This window comes from Sander vitreus, chromosome 1, assembly GCF_031162955.1.
Source record: "Sander vitreus isolate 19-12246 chromosome 1, sanVit1, whole genome shotgun sequence".
Classification (NCBI taxonomy): Eukaryota; Metazoa; Chordata; class Actinopteri; order Perciformes; family Percidae; genus Sander; species Sander vitreus.
The window spans coordinates 13,312,337-13,336,239 of record NC_135855.1 but is presented as its reverse complement, the minus strand read 5'-3'; the positions used below and the strand labels follow the sequence as shown (position 1 = coordinate 13,336,239).

At 41.5% G+C, this 23,903-nt stretch overlaps 1 protein-coding gene across 5 annotated transcripts in view; it reads left to right on the top strand.

Moving 5' to 3' along the window:
- myo9aa (myosin IXAa) overlaps window positions 1–23,903 on the top strand; it is a 129,452-nt gene that overhangs the window by 14,641 nt on the left and 90,908 nt on the right. For all 5 annotated transcript variants that reach the window (XM_078270832.1, XM_078270914.1, XM_078270997.1 and 2 more), the window contains exon 2: window positions 15,850–16,812. In XM_078270832.1, coding sequence (XP_078126958.1) covers window positions 15,937–16,812 — 876 coding nt within the window. In that variant the 5' untranslated portion in view covers window positions 15,850–15,936. The remainder of the gene's footprint in view (window positions 1–15,849; window positions 16,813–23,903) is intronic.

Here is a 23,903-nt window from a genome sequence, read left to right as displayed (position 1 = left end):
GTACTACTCAGTTTACTCACTTTTCACATGTTTTTCAACAAGTATTTTTTTAACATGTACGGTGGGGAGAACAAGTATTTGATACACTGCAGATTTTGCAGGTTTTCCCACTTGCAAAGCATGTAGAAGTCTGTAATTTGTATCATAGGTACTCTTCAACTGTGAGTGACGGAATCTAAAACAAAAATCCAGAAAATCACATTATGTGATTTTTAAGTAATTCATTTGCATTTTATTGCATGACATAAGTATTTGATACATCAGAAATGCAGAACTTAATATTTGGTACAGAAACCTTTGTTTGCAATTACAGAGATTATACGTTTCCTGTAGTTCTTGACCAGGTTTGCACACACTGCAGCAGGGATTTTGGCCCACTTCTCCATATAGACCTTCTCCAGATCCTTCATGTTTCGGGGCTGTCGCTGGGCAATACGGACTTTCAGCTCCCTTCAGGTTCAGGTCTGGAGACTGGCTAGGCCACTCCAGGACCTTGAGATGCTTCTTACGGAGCCACTCCTTAGTTGCCCTGGCTGTGTGTTTCGGGTCGTTGTCATGCTGGAAGACCCAGCTACGACCCATCTTCAATGCTCTTACTGAGGGAAGGAGGTTGTTGGCAAAGATCTTGCGATACATGGCCCCATCCATCCTCCCCTCAATACGGTGCAGTCGTCCTGTCACCTTTGCATAAAAGCATCCCCAAAGAATGATGTTTCCACCTCCATGCTTCACGGTTGGGATGGTGTTCTTGGGGTTGTACTCATCCTTCTTTCTCCAAACACAGCAAGTGGAGTTTAGACCAAAAAGCTCTATTTTTGTCTCATCAGACCACATGACCTGCTCCCATTCCTCCTCTGGATCATCCAGATGGTCATTGGCAAACTTCAGACGGGCCTGGACATGCGTTGGCTTGAGCAGGGGGACCTTGCGTGCGCTGCAGGATTTTAATCCATGACGGCGTAGTGTGTAAATTTCTTTGAGACTGTGGTCCCAGCTCTCTTCAGGCCATTGACCAGGTCCTGCCGTGTAGTTCTGGGCTGATCCCTCACCTTCCTCATGATCATGGATGCTCCACGAGGTGAGATCTTGCATGGAGCCCCAGACCGAGGGTGATTGACCGTTCTCTTGAACTTCTTCCATTTTCTAATAATTGCGCCAACAGTTGTTGCCTTCTCACTAAGATGCTTGCCCATTGTCCTGTAGCCCATCCCAGCCTTGTGCAGGTCTACAATTTTATCCCTGATGTCCTTACACAGCTCTCTGGTCTTGGCCATTGTGGAGAGGTTGGAGTCTGTTTGTTTGAGTGTGTGGACAAGTGTCTTTTATACAGGTAACGAGTTCAAACAGGTGCAGTTAATACAGGTAATGAGTGGAGAACAGGAGGGCTTCTTAAAGAAAAACTAACAGGTCTGTGAGAGCCGGAATTCTTACTGGTGGGTAGGTGATCAAATACTTATGTCATGCAATAAAATGCAAATTAATTATTTAAAAATCATACAATGTGATTTTCTAGATTTTTGTTTTAGATTCCGTCTCTCACAGTTGAAGTGTACCTATGATCAAAATTACAGACCTCTACATGCTTTGTAAGTAGGACAACCTGCAAAATCGGCAGTGTATCAAATACTTGTTCTCCCCACTGTATATGTTTTAGAAAGAAATCACTGATTTTGCTTTACCCAGACTTTTAATGCCTTTTAAAACAACAGCTGTTGATGATGTGCCTTTCATTTGCTGGCCTTTTTCTTTTTTTTTATTGCGGGGTGGTGTACTTTTCCTATTCCACCGGCCAAATGTAGACTGTGCAGCGTCATATTGATATTTCCAGAGTCTGAAAGGAAAAACACATTTTTCCACTCTCTAAAACAATAAAATGTAAATGTGAGGTCAGTCCAAGAGCAAGGGCCTTGTTTCCGACTCAACAGTTAACTCCAACGTTCAGCAGTCATACAGCACATGGTATACCAATTTCTCCACCTACAGTTACAGCTTAATTAGACCACAATAAAGCATTATAAGTATACATTATTATTGTTGAGTGAAGAGGTACACAGGAAGCTTCTTAGTTAAACAAAAATAGGCACGTTGAGAAACTGCACACACAATGCCCCATGAAATACCCTTTTAAAAACATTAAAACTGTGTGGAGTATGTAGGAAAACAAAGGGTTTTTGCTTTAATGCTCATCGGATTTAATAGGAAAACACTTTGATTTCTGTAATTATTAGGTTACATATGTGGTAGTTTTTATTATGTACTTAGGCCTTTCTTTACTATCACAAGCCGCTTCCCTAAGGACACGACGACTGGATCCTGATAACCGTGAACCATTAAAGCATTGGCTCACACTAGTTTTATGGCTTTGACTTTACACTGGCCCGCTCTCTAGTTCACTCACATTATCAGGCTGGTTGAAGGAGAAATAGCAGAGTAACCACAACAAGACAGAAGAGACCAGCAGCAGAGACACATTTTGGACACGGGCAACAGATTTCGAAGCAGGTGTTTCAGGATCAGCAAACATGGCTGTCTGATCTGCCACGTCCGGACCATAGAAACAGGAAAAACTGCCGTGTCCCAAAAAATGTCGTCCAACCTGAAGATCAAATTGCAGCCGGAAACCTATACTGTTTTTATTGGATGTTTGTGGATTTTGTGTACTAATTGCAGGTATTCATTCTAACAAAGAACATGAGTGGTAAAAACAAGGTGTTGTGCACACTATGGAGTCTATGCTAAAAGGCCACATGTCTAGTTGTGTTGCATTGCTGAAAACCCACTTTTTACGCTCTCACCCCCCACTCCCTCTCCCCCTGCACTACATTGTGTAAAACTGGCTTTGTCACCTTTTCACCGCAGCCCATATTGTTTCTGTCATTTGGGTTTTGGTTCCTTAATGTTTACGTTCAGAAGTGAGCGTGCCACGATGAAACGCATACACATTTGTATGTGGCGCCGCAGTCAGCTGTTTCAATTGTGGCTCAAGTTTGACTCCATTGTTTGCCTCCAACGTTGGCTGCATGTGAAATCTTGAATGCCAATTTTTCTTTTGTCATGGTTTGTGTATCCGACTGCGAGTTTATAAATCATGCTAGTAATATTGTTTTTTCGTCAAGAAAAAAACCCAAACATCTGACCCCTTCTTCAAAAGAGACTTCAAAGATCCATATGACATTAGAAGCATCTTATGCAGAAGGTGAGATATAAATGTATTAACAACGCCATGATGGTCTTGTTATGGTGTTATGTTGAAGCCCCCTGAGCTACACTTCCTGTCTCACCCAAAGCTGCTGTCATTGTCCTGGGAGTGGACACAGGAAGTGAAATTCTCCATGGCGACAACAGAGGAGTGGTGCTGTTTACTCCCACACTTTCTAGTGCTCTTTTTCATAGGGGTGTGCCGTTCCCATTTCTTTCAGCCTCTTTCCCTTTTTTTTTAGTGGGTCTATTAGTCTATTTTTTTTGGCCTGAAGTTACATTTAAGCTTTGACTGAAACTGGTTGGATTAATATTTGCTACAATATTCTTTTTCCCATGAAAGCTTATAACGTTAAAATACTGAGTCAGTGAATATAGCTAAAAAAGGAACAAAAAGTTCTAGATACAGAAGTAACGGAGACTGTAGATATCAGAGCACACAGTAGCATGCAATATGTTCTTTTTTTTTTTTTTTTTTTTTAATATACAATGTTGTCCTTGGAACTGTTGCTGTACTCTGTATTCATTTCCTTCCTCTGCTTTCTCCCTCCACTCTCCTACAATCAATAACAATAATAGGTTCTCAGCTAACTTGGGCTTTTAATTTAGCACATACACACAGCACTTCCTCCACTGTCATATTTTCGTGTCACCTGTTGGTGTTCAGCCAGTGGAATGTGGAGGGAGTTAGTGTAGGCCCAGCGCTTCATTCAGAATGGCCGGCCACAGTTATCCTCTGCTGTGTGCACAAGCAGGCCTAAGAGGCCTTCAGTCATTTTTAATTACGGTTTGGACAGTGATTCCAGCATGGACTTGTTCCAGCCAGCCTCTGGCCTCACTGACAGGTGTCTTGGTAACACTTCCTGAAACCTAAAATGCCAGCAGCAGAAAGGCGAACACGTCCTAGTTTATTAATTGATTTTCATGACAGACTGAGGAAACCTTTCTGATTCTCTGGCTTCTTTTCTCTTTCACCTGGCGAGCAGCGATTTAATGAGCTGTGAAGCTATCCACATCATTATTCAGTCCCATGAATGACTTGCGTATGTCTAAAATGTCACAGTAACCCTATTATTTAAGGCTTAAATAACAAATAAAAATTAAATTGAATAACTGTCACTGAAATGATGGAATAAACAATACAGCGTTCGCTTCAGACATAATACACAGTGATGTCTCTGCATGCTGAAACCAGGTTGGCTCTTAGTATTTCTCACTTTCCCACAGCTCAGATTTCAGGAAACAAACATTCACTTCTCTTTTTGTCTGTCTGTCTGTCTTCTTCAGTGTATCATTCAGACTTTCAGTCTCGGCCTCTTTTCTCACTCTTTGCTGGTTCTCTGAATATTTCGGTCAGAGCTCATGTTCCACAACCCGGCCACCACTTCCTACTCATTAGTAGTTACAGAGAGACTTGAGAGCCGTGTGAGTGAGTTCAAAACACAGAGGTAGTAAAATGTATGTAAGGCTGCGTTTCACTGCAGGCCCTAAAACCATGTTACTGTCAGTGCATGAGAAAAACTAAAAGTCTTCCTTCTGGACAAGAAAATTCAGGAAGGATACTGTTCACATCCACTTCCTCATCTTGACATTGACTTATTCCTCTTTAATGGGAGTGGTAAATCTAACTAAACTAGATATTAAGGGCTTATTGATACATTCATTTTTTTTAGGTAATACTGCTTTAATTGTTTTAGGCTTGTCCTAAGAAGAAGCCCAGGCACATTATTAGGGTCAATCTGAAAACCTCCACATGCATCAGATATTTGTGACCCCCCCCTCATCACAGGTTCTGGCTTTAGTGTGGATGTGAGTTGTGTATGTTTTAAACAGAGAGTGAGTCATGCTTTTCAGATTGTTAAATTTGAAAAACTGTTAAAGGGCTTGAAGAAGTGAAAGTATCTAGTATTTTACAAGACAAATAAGCACTAATAAGCTGCTCTGAGAAATAGTTCCTGTGTTGGCAAAGCTACTGGTACTGAAAGAAAGTCAAGGTTCTGGAGCATTGAGCGCAGTCTACACATCTGAGCTTTGAGGAAGCATTTGCATGTATTAACTGCAATTTTGACAAAACCCTCAAACCGAAATGTTAAAGACGCTGACTACAGCGTTGGCATCCTGCGCTCCTCGTTTTCCATTGACCCAAATTAGCGTCAAACATGGTCATTCACCAGTCAGTTAAATACAGGGAAAAGTTACATTTGGCTGCTGTGCCATACCCTCATGTTACAGTCAATTTACCACACAGTGTAGAAAAAAAGTACACGTAGGTACGTGGAGATAAGGACCCTACACCTGACCCTAGGCTGTAGCCTGCCGTGCACCTCTCAAAAAAATGTAACCACACGACACGGCGATGCAGACGGCAACAACTGATTGGTCCGCTTGGCTGTGCTTTGGTCACATTTCCCCCTACTTATTTCCGGGTTCTCCTTCTCTGCAAACAACATGAAATCAAGAAGAGGGTTAACTTTTCCTGCTACAGCTTTCCAACCACGGTCAGAAAGCACAGGGGAGATACTTTGTCTCTCCCACTATGCCTCTAAAGTCTGTACTCTCTTCCAAACCCATCACCGTTACTCTCTCACTCGCTCGACCACACACTCCCCACGTGCACACACACACACACATGCCGGCCCTGCTATTCTCTTTAAAGAGATACGCTACGACGACACAGACACAAGCGCGCAAGTATAAACCTCAGGTCACTTAACGTAGGTTCCGGCGAAAGCTCTGCGTAAGCACAAAGCTCCCGCAGAAGCATAAATTCGCCTTAACTCCACACAGGTCCAAACAAGCTGTAGAATTGAAGCTCTTTGCTTGACAAGGTCAAGGCTGCTCTCTGTGAGCTACAGCGTCGCCTCCAGGCTGAAGGTGAACTATTTCTGTGGGACACTGCAGAGGCAGAGTTATGCTACACATTGATACATTTAGGTGCAGGCAATGGTGACCTGTAGTTACGTGTGTGTGTGTGTGTGTGTGTGTGTGTGTGTGTGTGTTTGTTTGTTGGACACGTTGGTGCTCGTATGGCACGTCCACTGCCACTCATCAATCAGTTGACCCCTATATTCCTTTCATACTACAGCTGGGGCTTCTTCTTCTGCACTCTAAAGTAATGCCCACACTATATAGTGGATGAATCTGAAAATTCTGTTAACGTGAAAATAACCTGCATCTACGCTAGATTTTCAGGTAGTGTTTGAATAGTAGTAGTAGTAGTAGTAGTAGTAGTAGTAGTAGTAGTAGTATGTTCCTGAATCAAAATCCCCATTTGATGCTTTTTAAGTTGAATGACAACACAGACATAAATACAGGTCAATGACCACATCTGTATTTTGATATTGGCTTATTATTGCAGACATGGTAGCAGCTATTGCGAATTAGCACTTGATTAATAATCTTGTACGTTGTGTTAACTCACCCTACATGTGGTAATCGGCCAGAACCTGCTACTTTTATGCTCACACTGTACAGATCAGTTGACCGGGTGCTCACACCGAACATAAGCATGGAACCCCCGGCCGGTTTTGTGAAGTGACAATTTCAGTTAAGTTCATTTAAACTAGACGGTCGTGTCCTCACCCAGTGTTATTAGTGTTAAATAGAAAAAGTCAGCGTTACTTTGTGGAAATCTACTATGAATGGAAAGCAAGAAGAAAACAAGAAAAATATGGAGCCGCAGATGGCTGAAACGTAGACGATACAGGGTCTGTTTTGCAATGATGTTCAGATTTATATCTCTGCTTAGTCTCAGTTAAGACTACAGTTTGAGCCACAACATGTAAAATATGACTCCAGTAATATTAAAACAAACCCACACCAGTTTATTATGGATATTTTGAAAGCTTTCAGTAGGTAAATCAGACGACTGAACTGCTCAGACTGCAGACAGCCAACCAAAATTTCTGACATGTCAAAAATCCAGCCAATCGTTCAAATCTGTACGGTCCTTTTTCAGGCAACTAATCTTTGGGCTAAGGCTTTTACTGTGTATTATGTTGAAAGTTTCAAATTTATTAAATCAATAGCAATCAGTCAGGCGTTACTCGTCAAAGGACGCGTCAAACAACAACCGAATCTGGCAGAAATTCAACCCAAGTCTTAAATTTGCCCAGGCAAAAATTGGGCTCAATCAGTACGGTGTCTGGCCGGCTTTAAATGCCTGCTCTCAACACATCTTCTTAGGCTCCGTACACAACACAGTATTACACTACAGTATGTGGAAGTTCTTTACGTTGATGCTGCAAGCGTAGTTTTTTTTCCTTCTTCTTTGTAACACTTTCAGTATATCTTTATTATGTCAATCAAAGTACATTCTTATTCTTAGCAGCTCATGCCTATCCCTTTTTTCTTTCAGTTGGATTTATGACTGCTCGTACTTTGTGTTCTATGTCTGAAGTGCAATTTCCTCTGTAACAGTGAGGGGGGGGGTTGGGCCTGTTTTTGAAGGCAGTGTAGACCTATTAAAAGCAGAGAAATGAGTTTCTGTGTGGTATGTATACTGCACAACGGCTCTCTGTGCCTTATCGGTGTCTTATTTGGGCTGTAATGCACTGCCCTAATTAGCATCTTCTTTGACACATGTGAGACAGGTTGACACCAATAAACTAAGCACACCCTTTTATTACAGAGTATTACAACAAAGTACGTTCAAAATAAAAAAAGGTATGCCCATCCCTATTGTGATTAATTGCGAGTTAACTATGACATTAATGTGATTAATCATGATTAAATATTTTAATCGTTTGACAGCACAAACGATTGTTTTTTTTGACGACATAGTTAAGGCGGCAGCCTTAGCTGCAAAGTGCTGCGGGAAACCCTGAAATTATTGTCAGTATCTGCTTTCACAAGAGGTTTGACTGTCTTTGTTTCCTAGTAATAAAACAAAATGGTATCAAATATTGGACAAATATGGACTTTGGCTTAAATAGCCAACATTACTAAAAGGGCCAGTCACTTGGGAATTTCACATAATTTTAAGCTGTGTGCAGATAGTATCAGTATAAGAAGGTCATTGTTATCAGCCTTTACCCTGGCCCCAATGAGGTCAAAGATCTTGGCTATAGCCTATAGCAACACTTGATTGCAAACTCATTTCTATAACTGATGGAAACCAAATGTACAACAGTAAGAAACTATCGATGCGATCCTGTGACATGAAGCTAATAAACATAGCATTTGGCACCACAGAGCTGTCAGTTTCCAATGAACCCATAAAAAAACGTGTAGACGAGATATGAAAGTTCACAATCTAGTGCCAACTTACACGCCTTGGTGTAATGTGCATACAGATTCCCAGTGGCTAAAGGTACAGTAAAGAGCCACCACAACATTAACCCTGAATGGACAAGCTTAGCCCTGATGACACACACACACACACACACACACACACACACACACACACACACCTTTTCGTAAGGATGACTTCTCATCGTAGAAAGCTGACCAAACTTGATCCTTTACTCCTCTGCAACAATGGCAGCCATTGAAGAGTCTGACTCACATGGTGACACTACTTGGTTTCCTGTCGGACGGAACCTCCAAACAGAACAATGTTCAGAATACAGAAAGCGTGTAAACTAGGGATAGACTGATTCATCTTTTTCTTTTTTTTTGGCAGTTTGCAGATTATCTGTATCAGCGTTTTATTTGCCTGATAACCGATAAAGTGAATTTATTAAAAAGTGCGCTGCTTTGGCTCTGCGTCTGTCCCTCTGCTTCGCTTTCACTCACCGCTGAGTCTGACTTAATGTCCCACAACACCATCTGACTATCTTTTTACTGTGTATTATGTTGAAAGATTCTAATTTATTAAATAATTGCTTAAAGCATTTAAACAAGCTTTTGTGTTGGAGTTTGTAACATTCCAAAATCTTAATTTTGACTTAAAGCTTTTCATTCTCACTGTAAGTGCATATCGGTTCCAAATACCGGTTATCGGTTTCATTAACTACTACTAATCAGTATCCGTATCGGCCTTGAAAAACCAGTATCGGTCGATCCCTAGTGTAAACTTCTTCTAATTGGTCACATTTTCAGACCAAAAAAGATAGATAAATATGCAGTTGTTGGTTTAAAAAAAACAACAATAGGGCTCCACCCAGATGTGTTGATGTAATACAGTTTGAAAATCTGTCCACCTGTTGAATGCATGTTGCTTTGTTAAATCCACCGCATTTGAGAAGTGAGCTGGACTCCAATACAACACACCACTGTTTCCATGTTTCACTCATGCTCCAGGTTGTTTTAAGCCGCCCATCCAAGTACAGATAAGTTAAACTAACTATAACATAACTCTTGACTTTAGTGAACTCTGATAACATCTGACCTAAGTTTAACTCAAAGCAAGAACACGTGTGGTTTGTTGTTTTACATGTTCAGAATTAGTTTTGTGTGATTTCCAGCTTTTCTGTTTGTCGAATTCTTAGTTGAGATTGAGTCTGTTCTAGTCGGCTGGTTCTTGGGGGGGGGAGGAAGTCCCCTGAAACCGATTCCAGGTCAGATTACTTGACCTGGAACTGATTCCTGATCTCTGGGCATTCAGGTGATGTAGCCAGATCTGTTTCTGGTTTGTGTTCTTTAAAGGGGGACCGAGACGAAGAAGAGGGCATGCAGTGGGCAGGTTTCCTCCAGCTGTCCCCTGTCTGCTTTGTCACTTCCTCCAGGGCACAAACCTATCTACAACAAGAGTTTTTTTAATTTTATGTCACTGTGCAGACACACATGCACAGCGCTCAGGTGAAGTGACATCATGCCGCAAACATTTCTCTTCTTTGCTTACTCTGTGGTTGCATGTTTGCTACTTTGAGGTCGTCGCTGCACTCACACTGTGTGTGTGTGTGTGTGTGTGTGTGTGTGTGTGTGTTGTGTGAGCGCTGCTGCTGCCAAAGAATAGACCCACTTTCATGTGCACACACATACTTTAGTTTAAAACTGCAACAATTGTGATTACTAAATTTAAAAAGTTTTTAGTATCACAGTTGTCCTTTCACATGCATTTTTTTTTTTTTTTTAGAGAACAATAATGGGCTGGTGTAGGCCTGAAGAATTAATATTTATCTAAAAATATATTTTATTCTTGGACACATAAATAACATTCACAAAGACATTTTTGTGCATCCCTTGGACAACAACTGAGTTTGTGCGGGTGGTTTCAGTCCCAAAAATCTTGTATCATATTTATGTGAACAGCATACTTATATATAAACAGCAGAAACCCTTTTTTATCATTACATACCCAGGAAAAAGGTTGCCAACGACCTATACAACACATGAAAATGTTTACTTTTTACAATTCCATACAATGTTTACATTTTTTAACCCAGACACCAGTATTTGGTTTATCACTTTTTCCAAATTCAGACCAATAAGGAGCTTGTAATCTGTAAATGTGAACTCTTTTGCTTTCAAATTTAAGATCCAGAGTGTGTAAGTGAAATAAAAACCCCTGTAGTTTCCTAAAGGAATCCGTCTCACCTCTCTCCTGTCATTACAGCTACCTCACCACTACTACTATGGCCACCGCTATATCTGTTTCCAAAACTCACCACAGTCTTGTTCAAATGAATTAAAAATACAATAAAAACATCTGCATTTTTTATTTAACTTGTGCTGTCTTTCCTGATTAGAATTAAGTAAACACCTGTTACCTTCCTTGTAATATTATCCCTTTCAAAACTCAGCCGCCAACTATTTATCAAAAAGGATTAAATATAAACCGGTAAAACTGGTCTGATTGTCTGTCTGTCAGAAGACCAGAGCAGCCCTTTTTTTATTACTATCAGGTAATCTGGATTTGTAGGTTACAGCAGATGTTGTTGATATTAGGCTGAGGCTTTTAGTGCCCTGAATGTTTAGTCTCATCTCATTTATCTCTTTGAAAGAAGCCTGTAATTTGTGCAGAATTATTATGTTTAATCTTTTAAATGTTGTCTGGAGAATTTGCTGAATAATAACAGGCTGATTGAGCAAGAGCCGCGTTAATCCTTTTCAAATTGACTTTTATTATTCAAATAATTTGCTTGTTTATTTTAAATGATTGAGTCGTTATTGATCATTAATGTGTCTGACAATAAACGCTTCAGATGTAAAGTTATTCATTGTCAAAGTGGCGCCGCAGGTCAGAGTCGAATCCGTGCCCGCTGTGTCAAGGAGTGTGTGTGTGTGTATATATATATATATATATATATATATATATATATATATATATATATATATATATATATATATATATATGTATATATATAAATATGGGCGCCTGCTCTACCAACTGAGCTATCCGGGCGCCCATCCCCTCTCTTTCTCTCCCCCTTTCCTGTCTATCCACTGTCATTATCGAATAAAGGGAAAACCCCCCCAAAAATTATTTATATATATATATATATATATATATTTTTTTTTTAATCGATCAAAAGCAAGACAGCAATGGCAATAGTTGTTATTGGGAGATGTTCTGTGATTGGCAAGTTTTGCCAGTGTTTTCCCGGAAGAGCTGTCCGTGAGTTGGTTGTTCTTGTGTGATGGTAAACAGAGAAGCAGCCAGCATGGCCCTGTGCTGTCCAGCACTGCCACAACCCTAAATCCCCCCCCCCCCACCTCCCTATCCTTTAAGCAGCGAGCTGACCATCTGTTCCAGGCACTGGGCCCTAACTCGGTGCACAAAACACACACTCATACCTACTGCCATCACAGTCAAGTTAATACCTGTCAGTGGCTGTGTGTGTATGGATTTTGGCCTAATACAGTTGAATTGAATGCTTTGTTTGAGGTTAAAAAGGTGATGTGTGTGTGTGTGTGTGTGTGTGTTGTCTCATTTGGGCGTGTGTATTTGTATGGAAAGAGGAGAGGTACTGTGTGCATGTGTTTGTGCGCCTCATGGTCATATCATAGTTGCTGAGGCAACACATGGCATCAGAGGTTGTATATGGGGCGACAGGAGCCCTGTGTACTCCACTCTGCACACCAACTGTACGTGTCCATGTTCCATTGCCTGTTTTTACTTTTTGTTGTTGCTGTGGTCATGCTGCTCATACAGTTTGAAAGTAGGTGAGGACTATCATCCTTTTTGTTCTTCATGCATTCTGATATTGGAGATGAGAATGATGGCTGTAAAGACAAAGGGTTGTTACATATTATTTTATTTATACAAATGCATATAATGTACAAGCTGCAATATGCTATTAGCAGTCACTGCTCACTCAAATATGAACTGTTTGCCAAATAAAATCCGCTTATGTTTCATTAATATAAAGATGTGTAGATTAAGGACACAGAGACGGATAAAATAAGACTTTTAAAGGCCTAAGACAGGTAAAAGGTGAACTAGAAAGTGAAACTGCTAAACAATTTGCTGGTTCCATTCTTAAATGTGGGCATTTGATCCTTTTCTTTGTCATACCACATGCTCGTAAACTGAATATCTCTGGGTTTTGGACTGTTGGCTGGACAAATCAGTACTTTTGAAGACACTACCTTGGGCTGTGGGAAATTTAACCGGCATTTTTCATCCTTTTTTTGGATACTCAGCAGGAAAAATCCATTTTAGAAGATACAAATATACTAGCAATGTATGCACAAATTCTAGCTCTTTATAGACCAAGGGGCCTGTTGCACAAAAGTAGAATGAAGAAATCCAGGATAACTGAAAAAACGCAGCTTGACTTAGTGTGATCCGCTCATCGCGGCTTAATCGGTTGCATGTTTGCCGAGCGAGGATGAGAAGGTGAAGCTATGTCAAGCCAGGTGTAGATAGCTGGGATAAGTGCACGTTCACAGCTTTCTTAAATAGACCACGGTATCGATCACAGATTTACTGATGCAGAAATGGAGAAGACGCGTGCGGCATATGTTTCACCCGCTGAGCCGCAGCTTCTAATGGAAAATTACGAGGAGGTGAAGCATATAATATGCAAAAAGGGAAATACGGCTGTTATCAGACGGAGAGAAAAAGCCCGACAGACAATAGCGGACCAACTGAATGCGTAAGGATTTAAAAAGATCTACTTAGGGCCTACTAGTCACTCCACATTTTGTACAAGTTGTACACTCTGTTTTAATTGCTTTTAATATGCTTGTTTTAAGTGTTGGTTTTATTGCTGTATCTGTTTTTATGTGCTAAATGTGCTGGTTTTACTGTAAAGTGTCTTTGAGTAGCCTGTAAAGCACTATATAAATAAAATGTATTATTATTTAGCCTACTATTCCTCAAAAGTGAGAAGAGGGAATTCATGTTCCTTGTGAAATTTACCCTAAGGACTAGGCTTAATTTCAAACCCTTATTCATAATGCGAGAATATGTTTTACAACCACATGCACCAATCTCTATAAGCTATGACTAATTCTAAATATCTTTCTACAAATAATGTTCATACAGAACAAACATGACTGGACAAAAACTAAGTGACTTCAATACACACTGTAAGCATATCTGTAAAACAATGTAGCCTATTATTCATGTTTTTTTTTCTCACTCCCAAGCTCCAAGATGCGTGACAGCACCAAAATAAAAAGATTAAGAAGCTTTGTGGCATTATAACACATTCCCACTCCCATCTCGTAAAATACGGACGTTTGGTCAGGTGCCATTGTCGTCGTTATTGACGCTAAAAGTCTCCTTTAGGGTCCGCTGCACGGTGTGGGAGGATCCCCCTGCCTCCCCCCGCCTCTCCATGTTGCACGGGGCAAATTTCACGGGGAGAGCAGCGGAGGAAAAGCCCCTTTCCTCTGCATTGTCCCACTCCGGTGCCAGTGCAACCATTTCTTACCATCTAAACAACTGCAATAGTGGGATTTAAATCAAGCTTGTGACAGCAATAGTGACAAGTAATGCATGTTAATAAAAATAAAGCAGAACACATTCAGAAGACAACAGAATAACTGTTAAACACGTTTTTATTTTGGATCAGAGCGGCAGCTGATTTAACACATAAGACTCAGGATTAATCTTAGCCTAGCTGCAAAGAATAAATCTCCATGGTTACTTGGCTGGGTTTAATTCAACCTGCTTTTGTGCAACCAAGTCAAAGCTAAATTCACCCAGGATAACTTGAATATCCCGGCTTAATCCCTTATCCTGGTTTTGTGCAACAGGCCCCTGGAATGCAATGCAGCCACAACACGGTACTCACTGATTTAATAGGGGCAACTTCACACAAGTAACTCAGTACGTCGTCATTCTTTTTTCTACCTATACGAAAAAGCCACAACTGATAGCAACAAGTTGAAGCTCATCCCTCTGCTTTGAAAATCAGCATCTAAAGTAGAAGTCACTGAGACGAGTGGAAAGAAAGCGGGTACAACATAAAGACAAATTACAGTGCGTCACATAACTCCTGGAATGCATTTAACATTTCAGACTGATACTCAAGATTGTAATGCCATAAGGGTAAGGAGGAATACATCGGCTATTGCAGTGTAGGCTTCATCTGTGGTTAAACTGACTTTTTGGCTGAAATAAACACCAAAAATGCCTTTTTATTTCTGCTTTATCAGCATTAAACACATCAAATGTGAATGTAAAGCAACATGGGGCTTTACTTGCGGATGACCAGAGCTTGCTATGTGTTCTCCATAGTACACATTCAAACAACTCACTTGCAGTACTTCACTGTGGCTTTTTTAGAGACATCACATGATTGCATGTTTGGTTTGAAGGCTAATTATTTCCAGTTATGCACACGCAGTGCACATAGGGTACATGAAACTTGTACAGCCCACTAACCTCCACCTCCATCCAATGCTGAATATATTGGTTATCATTGTTTTTTTTTGGCATTTCAGCCTTTATTTTTGACATGACAGCTGAAGACACGAAAGGGGAGAGAGGGGGGAATGACACGCAGCAAAGGGCTGCGGGTCAGAGTCGAACCCGGGCCTGCTACGTCGAGGAGTAAAAATCTATACATGGGCACCTGCTCTACCAACTGAGCTATCCGGGCGCCCGGTTATCATTGCTTTAACAACATTTTGCCTGTGCATGCTTGCATGTATTGCATGAATATTCCTCAAAACTAAATTTAGGTTCATTGACAAATGTTTGTGCTACAGAACTGTCCAAAATCCTGATGATGGGGAAGAAATCGCAGAGAAAACAGAGAGTTTTTGTCAGCAGCTCAGTCACTCGTCTCTTTCTCTCTCTCTGTGGCCTCCTCTCACCCCATGATGTCCCTCTGCTGTGTATTAAAGAGGGAACTTGTGAATGGCGAGATTGTGTCTTCAGTAAAGAGGATGGCAGCTGCTGGTGTCGGCGTTGGCGAGAGCTTATGTGTGTGCTTGGGAGTGTGTATGTGTGTTAATGGTAATCCCGTAGATCCTGATTACTTATCCTTTATCCTTTATGAGTTTGCGTGTGGGGGGCTCCAGCAAAATAATTTGTCCCTTGAGTAGATTACATAATGAGCACATAAAGTCTTTGTGACATAATCTGACAAATTTCGTAATCTGCAGAGGGCTGTGGTCTGGTTTTAGATCAATGCAACAGCTGGTAGAAGTCTGCTTTTATTGCAGTGTCATACCATGTCATTCCTGCTAATGCTTTGCTGTTTTATTTCATTAGTTGTGTAAGCTTAAAAAAAACAAGTGACATTTTTAGTTTTAGACCAATCCTAAATCTTCAGGGCATTAATCAATCTTTTGTCTTCTGCTTCACAGTGGTAATGTCTTGAATCGGTGGCCTCTCCAGCCCAGTAAAGGACGTGCCAGTGCCGGGCTGCCGCTAATGGGAACTCCTGCTCTGCCATGAGTGCTCGTGATGGCGTTGGTGGCATGGGCACCCTGGGCCGGCGGCCGCGCTTCGAGAACTCGGAGTTCACCGTGCGCATCTACCCAGGCGCCCTGGCCGAGGGCACCATCTACTGCCCGATCAGTGCCCGCAAGACCACCACAGCCGCTGAGGCCATCGAACGTGTAATTGAGCGCCTGCAGCTCGACCGCACCAGGTGTTATGTTCTGGCTGAGGTGAAGGAGTTCGGTGGGGAAGAATGGATTCTGAACACCTGCGACTGTCCCGTGCAGAGGATGATGCTCTGGCCCCGGGTAGCACTAGAGCACCGCCCACTGTCTGGCGGCGAGGACTACCGTTTCCTCCTAAGGCAGAAGAACCTAGACGGCTCGATTCACTATGGCGGCAGCCTCCAGATGTGGCTGCAGGTCACAGAGGAGCGCAGGCGCATGGTGGAACGTGGACTGCTGCCACAGCCTGAGGCTCAGGGTGACCAGGCAGATCTATGCCGCCTGCCGGAGCTCAACGAGCGCTCGCTGCTGGACAACCTGCGCTCGCGCTTCCGCCAGGAAAGGATCTACACGTATGTTGGAAGCATCCTCATCGTCATTAACCCCTTTAAGTTCCTGCCCATCTACAACCCCAAGTATGTGAAGATGTATGATAATCATACACTGGGTGATTTGGAGCCACATATTTACGCCGTGGCTGATGTGGCGTACCACGCCATGCTGCAGAGAGAGAGAAATCAGTGCATCGTTATATCTGGGGAGAGTGGCTCTGGGAAGACGCAAAGCACAAACTTTCTCATTCATCATCTGACCGCTCTCAGCCAGAAGGGTTTTGCCAGTGGAGTGGAGCAGATCATCTTGGGGGCCGGGCCAGTACTAGAGGTAAGCCAAAACACGAGCATTCTGGGTTTCAATAGAAATGTTTTTGTTGCTTGCGAATGTGCTCTGCTGATAACAAAGCTGTGCATTTGAGACAAGAGACTTGGCCTCGAGTCAGGCCTAAGTTACAAAAATGACAACTTGAGAATTGACTTCTGCGAGACTTTGTTGATTTGAGACTTGACTCCCAAAAGACAAGACGTGACTTAAAAAAGCAAAACAAATTGTCTCAACTTCTGTATCTGTAAAATCCCAGACCAATAAAAACTAAATTAGACTATGGAAGTGAGGTATTTTATAACTATGAACATGAATGATGTCATCACCTTGGTAGTGTCACATTACCGCCCGGTATTGGGGTGATGCGGTTATCGTCACAGCCCTAAACGTAAAAGACTTTCACTTCACATATCACAAAAACTGTTGTATGCTGTACAGATTGCAAAGCCAATCGAGGTAAACTTGTGATATTGAGCTATATAAAATTGGCTCTGGGCTTGGGACTTGATCTGGGGGGGATGAAGTCAGGATAATTGATTTCTTTAGAAGACAAGCTTTATGTTGAAGTGTTAGTTGCTGTCCCTTATTAAAAAGCTCTTATTATATAAATGAAATGTCTGCTCCCGACCTCATAACCTAGATCCTGTCTCGGATATCTTTCGTTTCAAGTTGGCAGATGCATGGAGATTCTTGAATTGAGACTTGTCTGAAATGACTTGAAAAAACAATCTGTAGATATTCAGGTTATTAAATACCAATATGTGTGGGCTGACGTTTGCCTGTATAAATGAATTGATTCCTGCCACCATACTTAACATAACTCGCTGTGAATGTGAGTTTCTGTGTGGATTTCAACATCCATTACACAACACTGCTTAGCCACTACTGTCTCTATGGCTGTCCCCGAGTTGTGTCTGCCCCAATACAGATGTTTATTGCACTTTCAGTCCAGCTGTGTGGGGATTATGTAGCACACAGAGGATCTCTCTATCTGCAAGCAGCCAGTGGCCTATCAGTGGTTACAGTTGTAGATTCTCGTTTTTTGTGATCGTCTCAAGGTAGACCTTGTAGAGGCCCAGCCAAAGGCTGTGAAGGAAACTGTTTGTTTTCATATCACTCAAGACATTCCACTCATATTCTTTTTCTACTTCAGGGACCTGTCGCTTTAAGGCATGCCAGTCAAGAGTCCTTAACGTTAACAACCGCACATTGTTTTCTTATTTGTCTTCAACATCAACTGAATTCCTGATGGTTGCATAACACCATTTAACTGTATGCACAATGCTGCCGGTCAAGAAGGCAAATAATGGTTGCTTATTGTCAAGAGGGTTGTTGTGTTTTATAAGGAGGTTGTATCACTCCCTGTCACGTCACCCGACCACCTGCTGTTTGCATTTGATTGACAAAGAACAGTGCAGTGCACTGCTCACAGAAATGCATACATGTCTTCTGGTATTTCTTCATCTGGGTATAGTCAGCCATGATTGTACAACTGTGTTCATAATCTAACAGCCAAATATTTATGCTATCTTGACTTTATATCCACTCTACTGGAGGTGATGTCTGTTTTAAATTGTTAATATCTCAGTCCAAAAGCTAATTGTTAATGTATTTCAGATCTCCCCTATGTAATACAATACAGATTCTGCCAGTGTTCCCAGCATCAATGTCAAGTTGAAACTGGCAGCTTAGAAGCCAAGTTCAAAGGTAACCAGCCATACCACAATCTTTGCAACAAGTAGCTATACGCTGCGTTTTATTGCCTTCGGTTTAGCAAACACTGTTCTCAGGAATGCCATTGTTTGTGTGTGTGTGTGTGTGTGTGTGTGTGTGTGTGGCTAATGTGTAAGCATATTGGGTTAATCCACACTCAGCAACACGAGTGAGTAGTTTTGAGTGCAGAGGAGCAGCCTTTAATTGTTTGCACAGTAAGATTACGTATCTGCCCGCTGGTGATTGATACCAAGGATGGAGCTGCGGTGCTACTGCAGAGAGAGATCGGGAAAAGGAGGGGAGGAACGGTAGCCAACATTACCTCATAGGAATACTTTGTCTTCATTTCCATGTAGCTCTTCATTCAGGAAAGTAGACAAGTAACACAGGAGGGATGATACATGCCTCATCACAGGTTTTGTCAATGACATGAAGACCGTAAAATGTACTGACCTCTACTGGAGTTAATGTTCTCACATCTTAATGTAAAGAGCATTGAGTTTATCCTTCACTTCTGACCGTTTGTTTTCAAGAGCTGTGCCTCAGTTGTCTTAAGGGGAACTCCGATTTTCCACATTAAAGTCTGTTCGCAGGTATTTGGGAGTACTGGTAGTATGTGAAAAATAATAGTTTAAAGCCATTTGCGGCTACAGAAAGAGTCCAATAAATGTACAAGTTTGAGGATAATTCGGGCTTATTGTTTACCAGTGTCCACACCTGGGTACACACCTGGTGAAAGTGGGTGTATTATCATTAACTTGAAGTTTAATTTAGTGTAAGAGAGGTACAGTATATTACCTTTCCTTCCTATTTCTGGGCATTAATAACTAGACCAGTTGAACGGACTGATATCACAGACCAGGACAGTGTGGATCTATCAAGTTAACCATCCTGTAGCAAAGCAGACAGATGTTTTCCTGCTGACTGTCAGTCGCAGGGCAAGTTCACCCCGAGGCCTAAAAAACAGAGAGAGAGAGAGGTTTCTTTTAACTCCTGATAGAGGGTATCGCTTACAAGAGTTTTTTTTTTTTTTTTTTTGTGTCTTTTTTGGAAACCAGCCAACAGTTGCAATTACGTGTTAAGATCCTGACAAGCCCTGTCACTCAAGTGCTTCAATTAATGAAACCCGGCTTGATGAAAACATAAACCATGTTGTGCTGGTTGAATAAACACAGCGAGTTATGGTATTATGGTTGAACATGGTTATTATTCTACATTACAGCAGTTACAGATGTGACGAGCTTCAATTGTGGGTTAGAGTTTAAAGGGGAGTAGACTAATTTTAGTGATCCTACTTTCAACACCTCTGTACTTCAATTGACCCTGCAGAATGAAGACTAAAACAAGCATATGTGACATACAACAAATACTTGACCTGATGTCGGTTTAGTGCTTATCTGCTGTCTGTCATTCCTGAAGTTGTTTTCCTTCTCGCGTCAGATATGACAGAAATTTAAATTAAGCTTTACATTCCTGTGACTACATACTTGCACACTGGAATTTAATGTTTGACATAGTTTGGGTATTCTTTATCTTTTGTCTCCATGCCAACATGGAACATGGTATGTAGTAACTATGGCTATGTTCACACTTGGCGTCTTTTTTTTAAACTGCCAGCGTCTGTTTTACATTATAATCCTATTGAGTAAGCCATGTTTTCAAAAAAAGTCACGAGCGCTTTTTTTTGAACGCCACCGCCGACTTTTTTTCTGCAGCTCAGGGCATCTTTTTGAAGTTGAAAACACTTCTGACAAAAACGCCCTACGTCAAGCTCTTTTTTGATAGCCGACCAATGACAAGCGGAGTAGCCAGACCTGTCGTTTAATAACAAGAAAAAACTGTGTCGGAGCACAGAGAGTTATGAGATGTTTTATGTAACGTTAGCAGGTCCTCTCTCTCTCTCTCTCTCTCTCTCTCTCTCTCTCTCTCTCTTTGTTCTTTCTCTAGCTCGCTCTACCGCTTAGTTTTATCTAACGTTAGCACCGCTCCACATGCAGAGCACGAGCTCTAGCTAGGATACTGTAGCAGTAGCTGTTATAGCAACAAAAGACGCTCTCTTTTCACTACAAAAGCGTACTACAAAAACTTTTTCTTGTCAAAAAATGGCGCCAAGTGTAAACATAAGCCCATAGCCTAATTTAACAACAATATATAATAGAATCTTTAAAGATTTGCTCGATCTACGTAAACGAGCATACTAACGGGGAAGACTGGCGTAAGCTGTATAGCTGTAGATGACAGATGGCTATGAAGGAAAGCTGTTAGTGCAGCGTTACTATTAAAGACCATTTGCGTGTGTTTCTCTGCTTGATCTCCATTTGTTCAACAGTGCTCATCAGTAATGACAGGTTAGTGCAGATGTCTTGTCTTTGCTGAGTTTGTTACATAATAGGTTACCTTTTCTCTCTTTTTAGCTCTTTGTGACATCTCTACAAAGACCAAACAAGTGTTGGATTAAAGATTGATAGATGCAAATGTATCTTGGATAGTTTGGAGATGGATTCTTGGTGTTCTTATTTATATATTGATTTGTGTTTTTTTTCTTGTACTAGCTAGTCATCATCTAGCGTTTAACTATCACCCAGGCTTTAAATCCAGATGTCCGCCTGTCAGGTCTTTGGGTTTTCAGGTGTCTCCCTGACTTTTTAAGAATGATTTAAAGCACAGTCGAGGAATGAATGTCCTATGTAGGTATGATAATGCAAGATATGTTTAAGATGCTACAGGATGGGGTGTCCTGTATATATACCAAAAAATGGTATCGGACCATCTCTAATTATAATGCTTTGCTATTTAATAAGGAACTGGTTCCGGTTCAACGTTGTTGACACACAGGAAGCACGGTTATTTGTTTTTACATGTGAGCCAAGCGACAGCTTAATATGAGCTCAGCTGTCTTCTCTTCTCCCCCTGGGTCAAGAGGGAGAGTATAGGGTTACCTCACGCCGCTCACTCTGAGTGCATCATCAGGATCTGCTTTCCAAGACAAGGGAGGAGGTGTCACAGGGCATTAGAGCAGGAGAGTGTGCGTGTGTGTGTGTGTTGTGAGGGGGGGGCGCTGCTGCTGCTGCTGCTGCCAAAGGATAGACCCACTTTCATGTGCGCACACACAAATTCAAAGTCATGCACAGAGACACAAATGCTCACAATCAATGTTTTATGGCAACGTCAATACAGACATACTGAACATCGACTTTTAGGAATACTAACAGCCTCCACTGTACTGTGACAGTTAAACCTGCAGTAATCCAGTATCTTTGTTACTAACATCGAAAAGCCACTCCAAGTAATGCAAAAAAAAAAAAATCAATCTTCATGCTGAATCACATAAAATGAACACACCCTTAGTCTTGTCGGTAAACTCTCCTTACTACGTGACTCCTGCTACTCTGTGCTGCTGCTGCTGTACAGAGCAGACACTTTCAGTTTATATTTGTACAGTTCGTCATTCGACTTTGATAGCATGCTTTGGTGGGCACTGATATGCGAAAAGGTAGTACATCTTTTTTGTTTCTATAAAACAAAACAACAGTGATGCAAGTAATGTAATCAGGGAATGCCCGACCACCGTATAACACCGGAAACACAGATTACTGCAGCATGCCTAATAGCTAGTAACGAAGTGGATGCCAGTTTATTTTTTATTTTTTTACCTACAAATATTCATATTTTGTGCATGTAAAAGCACCTGCAGGCCTTGTTGGCCCCTGTGAGCGCTGGAGCTTCTGTTGTGCTCCTCCGTCATTCCCGGCCAGCAGAAACACTCCCCGTGTGAGTAAACACAGGTCAGCAGTTTCACCTCTCAGCATCTACTTCACTGCTACCTCAATACACTCAGACACAGAAATGCACACACACACATTTGTACATTTAGAAACCATCTCCCCAGAGCACCCACTAACACTGAGTAAGATTAGTGTGTATTACTGGGCTCTCCCCCAACTGGGCGGGGTCGAGAGAGACTTACTGTGCCCTGAAAGTGTTGTTTTCCTCGGGCCGGGGTGGAAAAATAGATGAGATGAGAGAGAGGCGGGGAATGATCAAGCACTGTTTGTGTGCAGGCCTTTCAGTTGAGTATAACGTTACAGTGCTTTGTGGTTTTATTAAGGTGAAACCAGGGCAAAGAGTGAAATACTACATAGGGTGAATGCTTACACAATGGGCTCGGCCTATGGGCTGCATTCCCCGGTTGGGTATCATATAAGGTGCAAGACTCAAGTGCCTGGTTATCTGTGCTGCGCTGGTAAAAAAAACACACTGCAGCAAAGTTACACAAGCAATTTACCACAGAATTGTTTGTGTAGCAACTTGAGGTTAGCGGTGTTAGTTTTTGAGCAACTACTCTCCTCACCATGTTATGGGGATTACATAACATCAAGCCAAACGTTTGGAGTTGTTTGCTCTGGGTAGTCCCAGACGATCAAGGGAAGGCTGATCTGTGACACACACAGGAGTGGTAGAATCACGTTCAGAGATATCTTAAGTTAACTGTTATCTCGGTTACACTTGATGGTATCTACGTAAGAGTGACACGACACTGTCATGAACGTGTCATAAAGATTATAAACAAGTCATAAACGTTTATGACATAATGCTTCTTTTAGTAAGTGGCATTTGGTTTTTGTCATGACAAGTTATGGTTAGAGTTAGGGTTAGAGTTCATGTGTCATGACAGTGTCATGTCACTCTTATGTAGATACCTTCAAGTAAAGTGTTACCGTTATCTCTTTTATTGTCTGTCAATTATCTTCCACTTGTTAGCACCTAAGTTAACTCCAAAGCCAGTCGGGAGCGGTAGTCTTCACCTCACATCCAGGCTAGCCTCGGTTCCTCGAGCTTCTTTCAATGCAATCTCTCATTCAGCATTTGATTGAAAAAAATAAGCGTGTTCCTCAGGTTTACTACCATATTCATGCAAGAAAAAGTGGCACCCCCTTCATCACTAATTATTAGGCATGCTGCAGTAGTCTGTGTTTCCGGTGTTATACGGTGGTCGGGCATTCAATGATTACATTACTTGCATCACTGTTGTTTTGTTTTATAGAAACAAAAAAGATGTACTACCTTTTCGCATATCAGTGCCCACCAAAACATGCTATCAAAGTCGAATGACGAACTGTACAAATATAAACTGAAAGTGTCTGCTCTGTACAGCAGCAGCAGCACAGAGTAGCAGGAGTCACGTAGTAAGGAGAGTTTACCGACAAGACTAAGGGTGTGTTCATTTTATGTGATTCAGCATGAAGATTGATTTTTTTTTTTTGCATTACTTGGAGTGGCTTTTCGATGTTAGTAACAAAGATACTGGATTACTGCAGGTTTAACTGTCACAGTACAGTGGAGGCTGTTAGTATTCCTAAAAGTCGATGTTCAGTATGTCT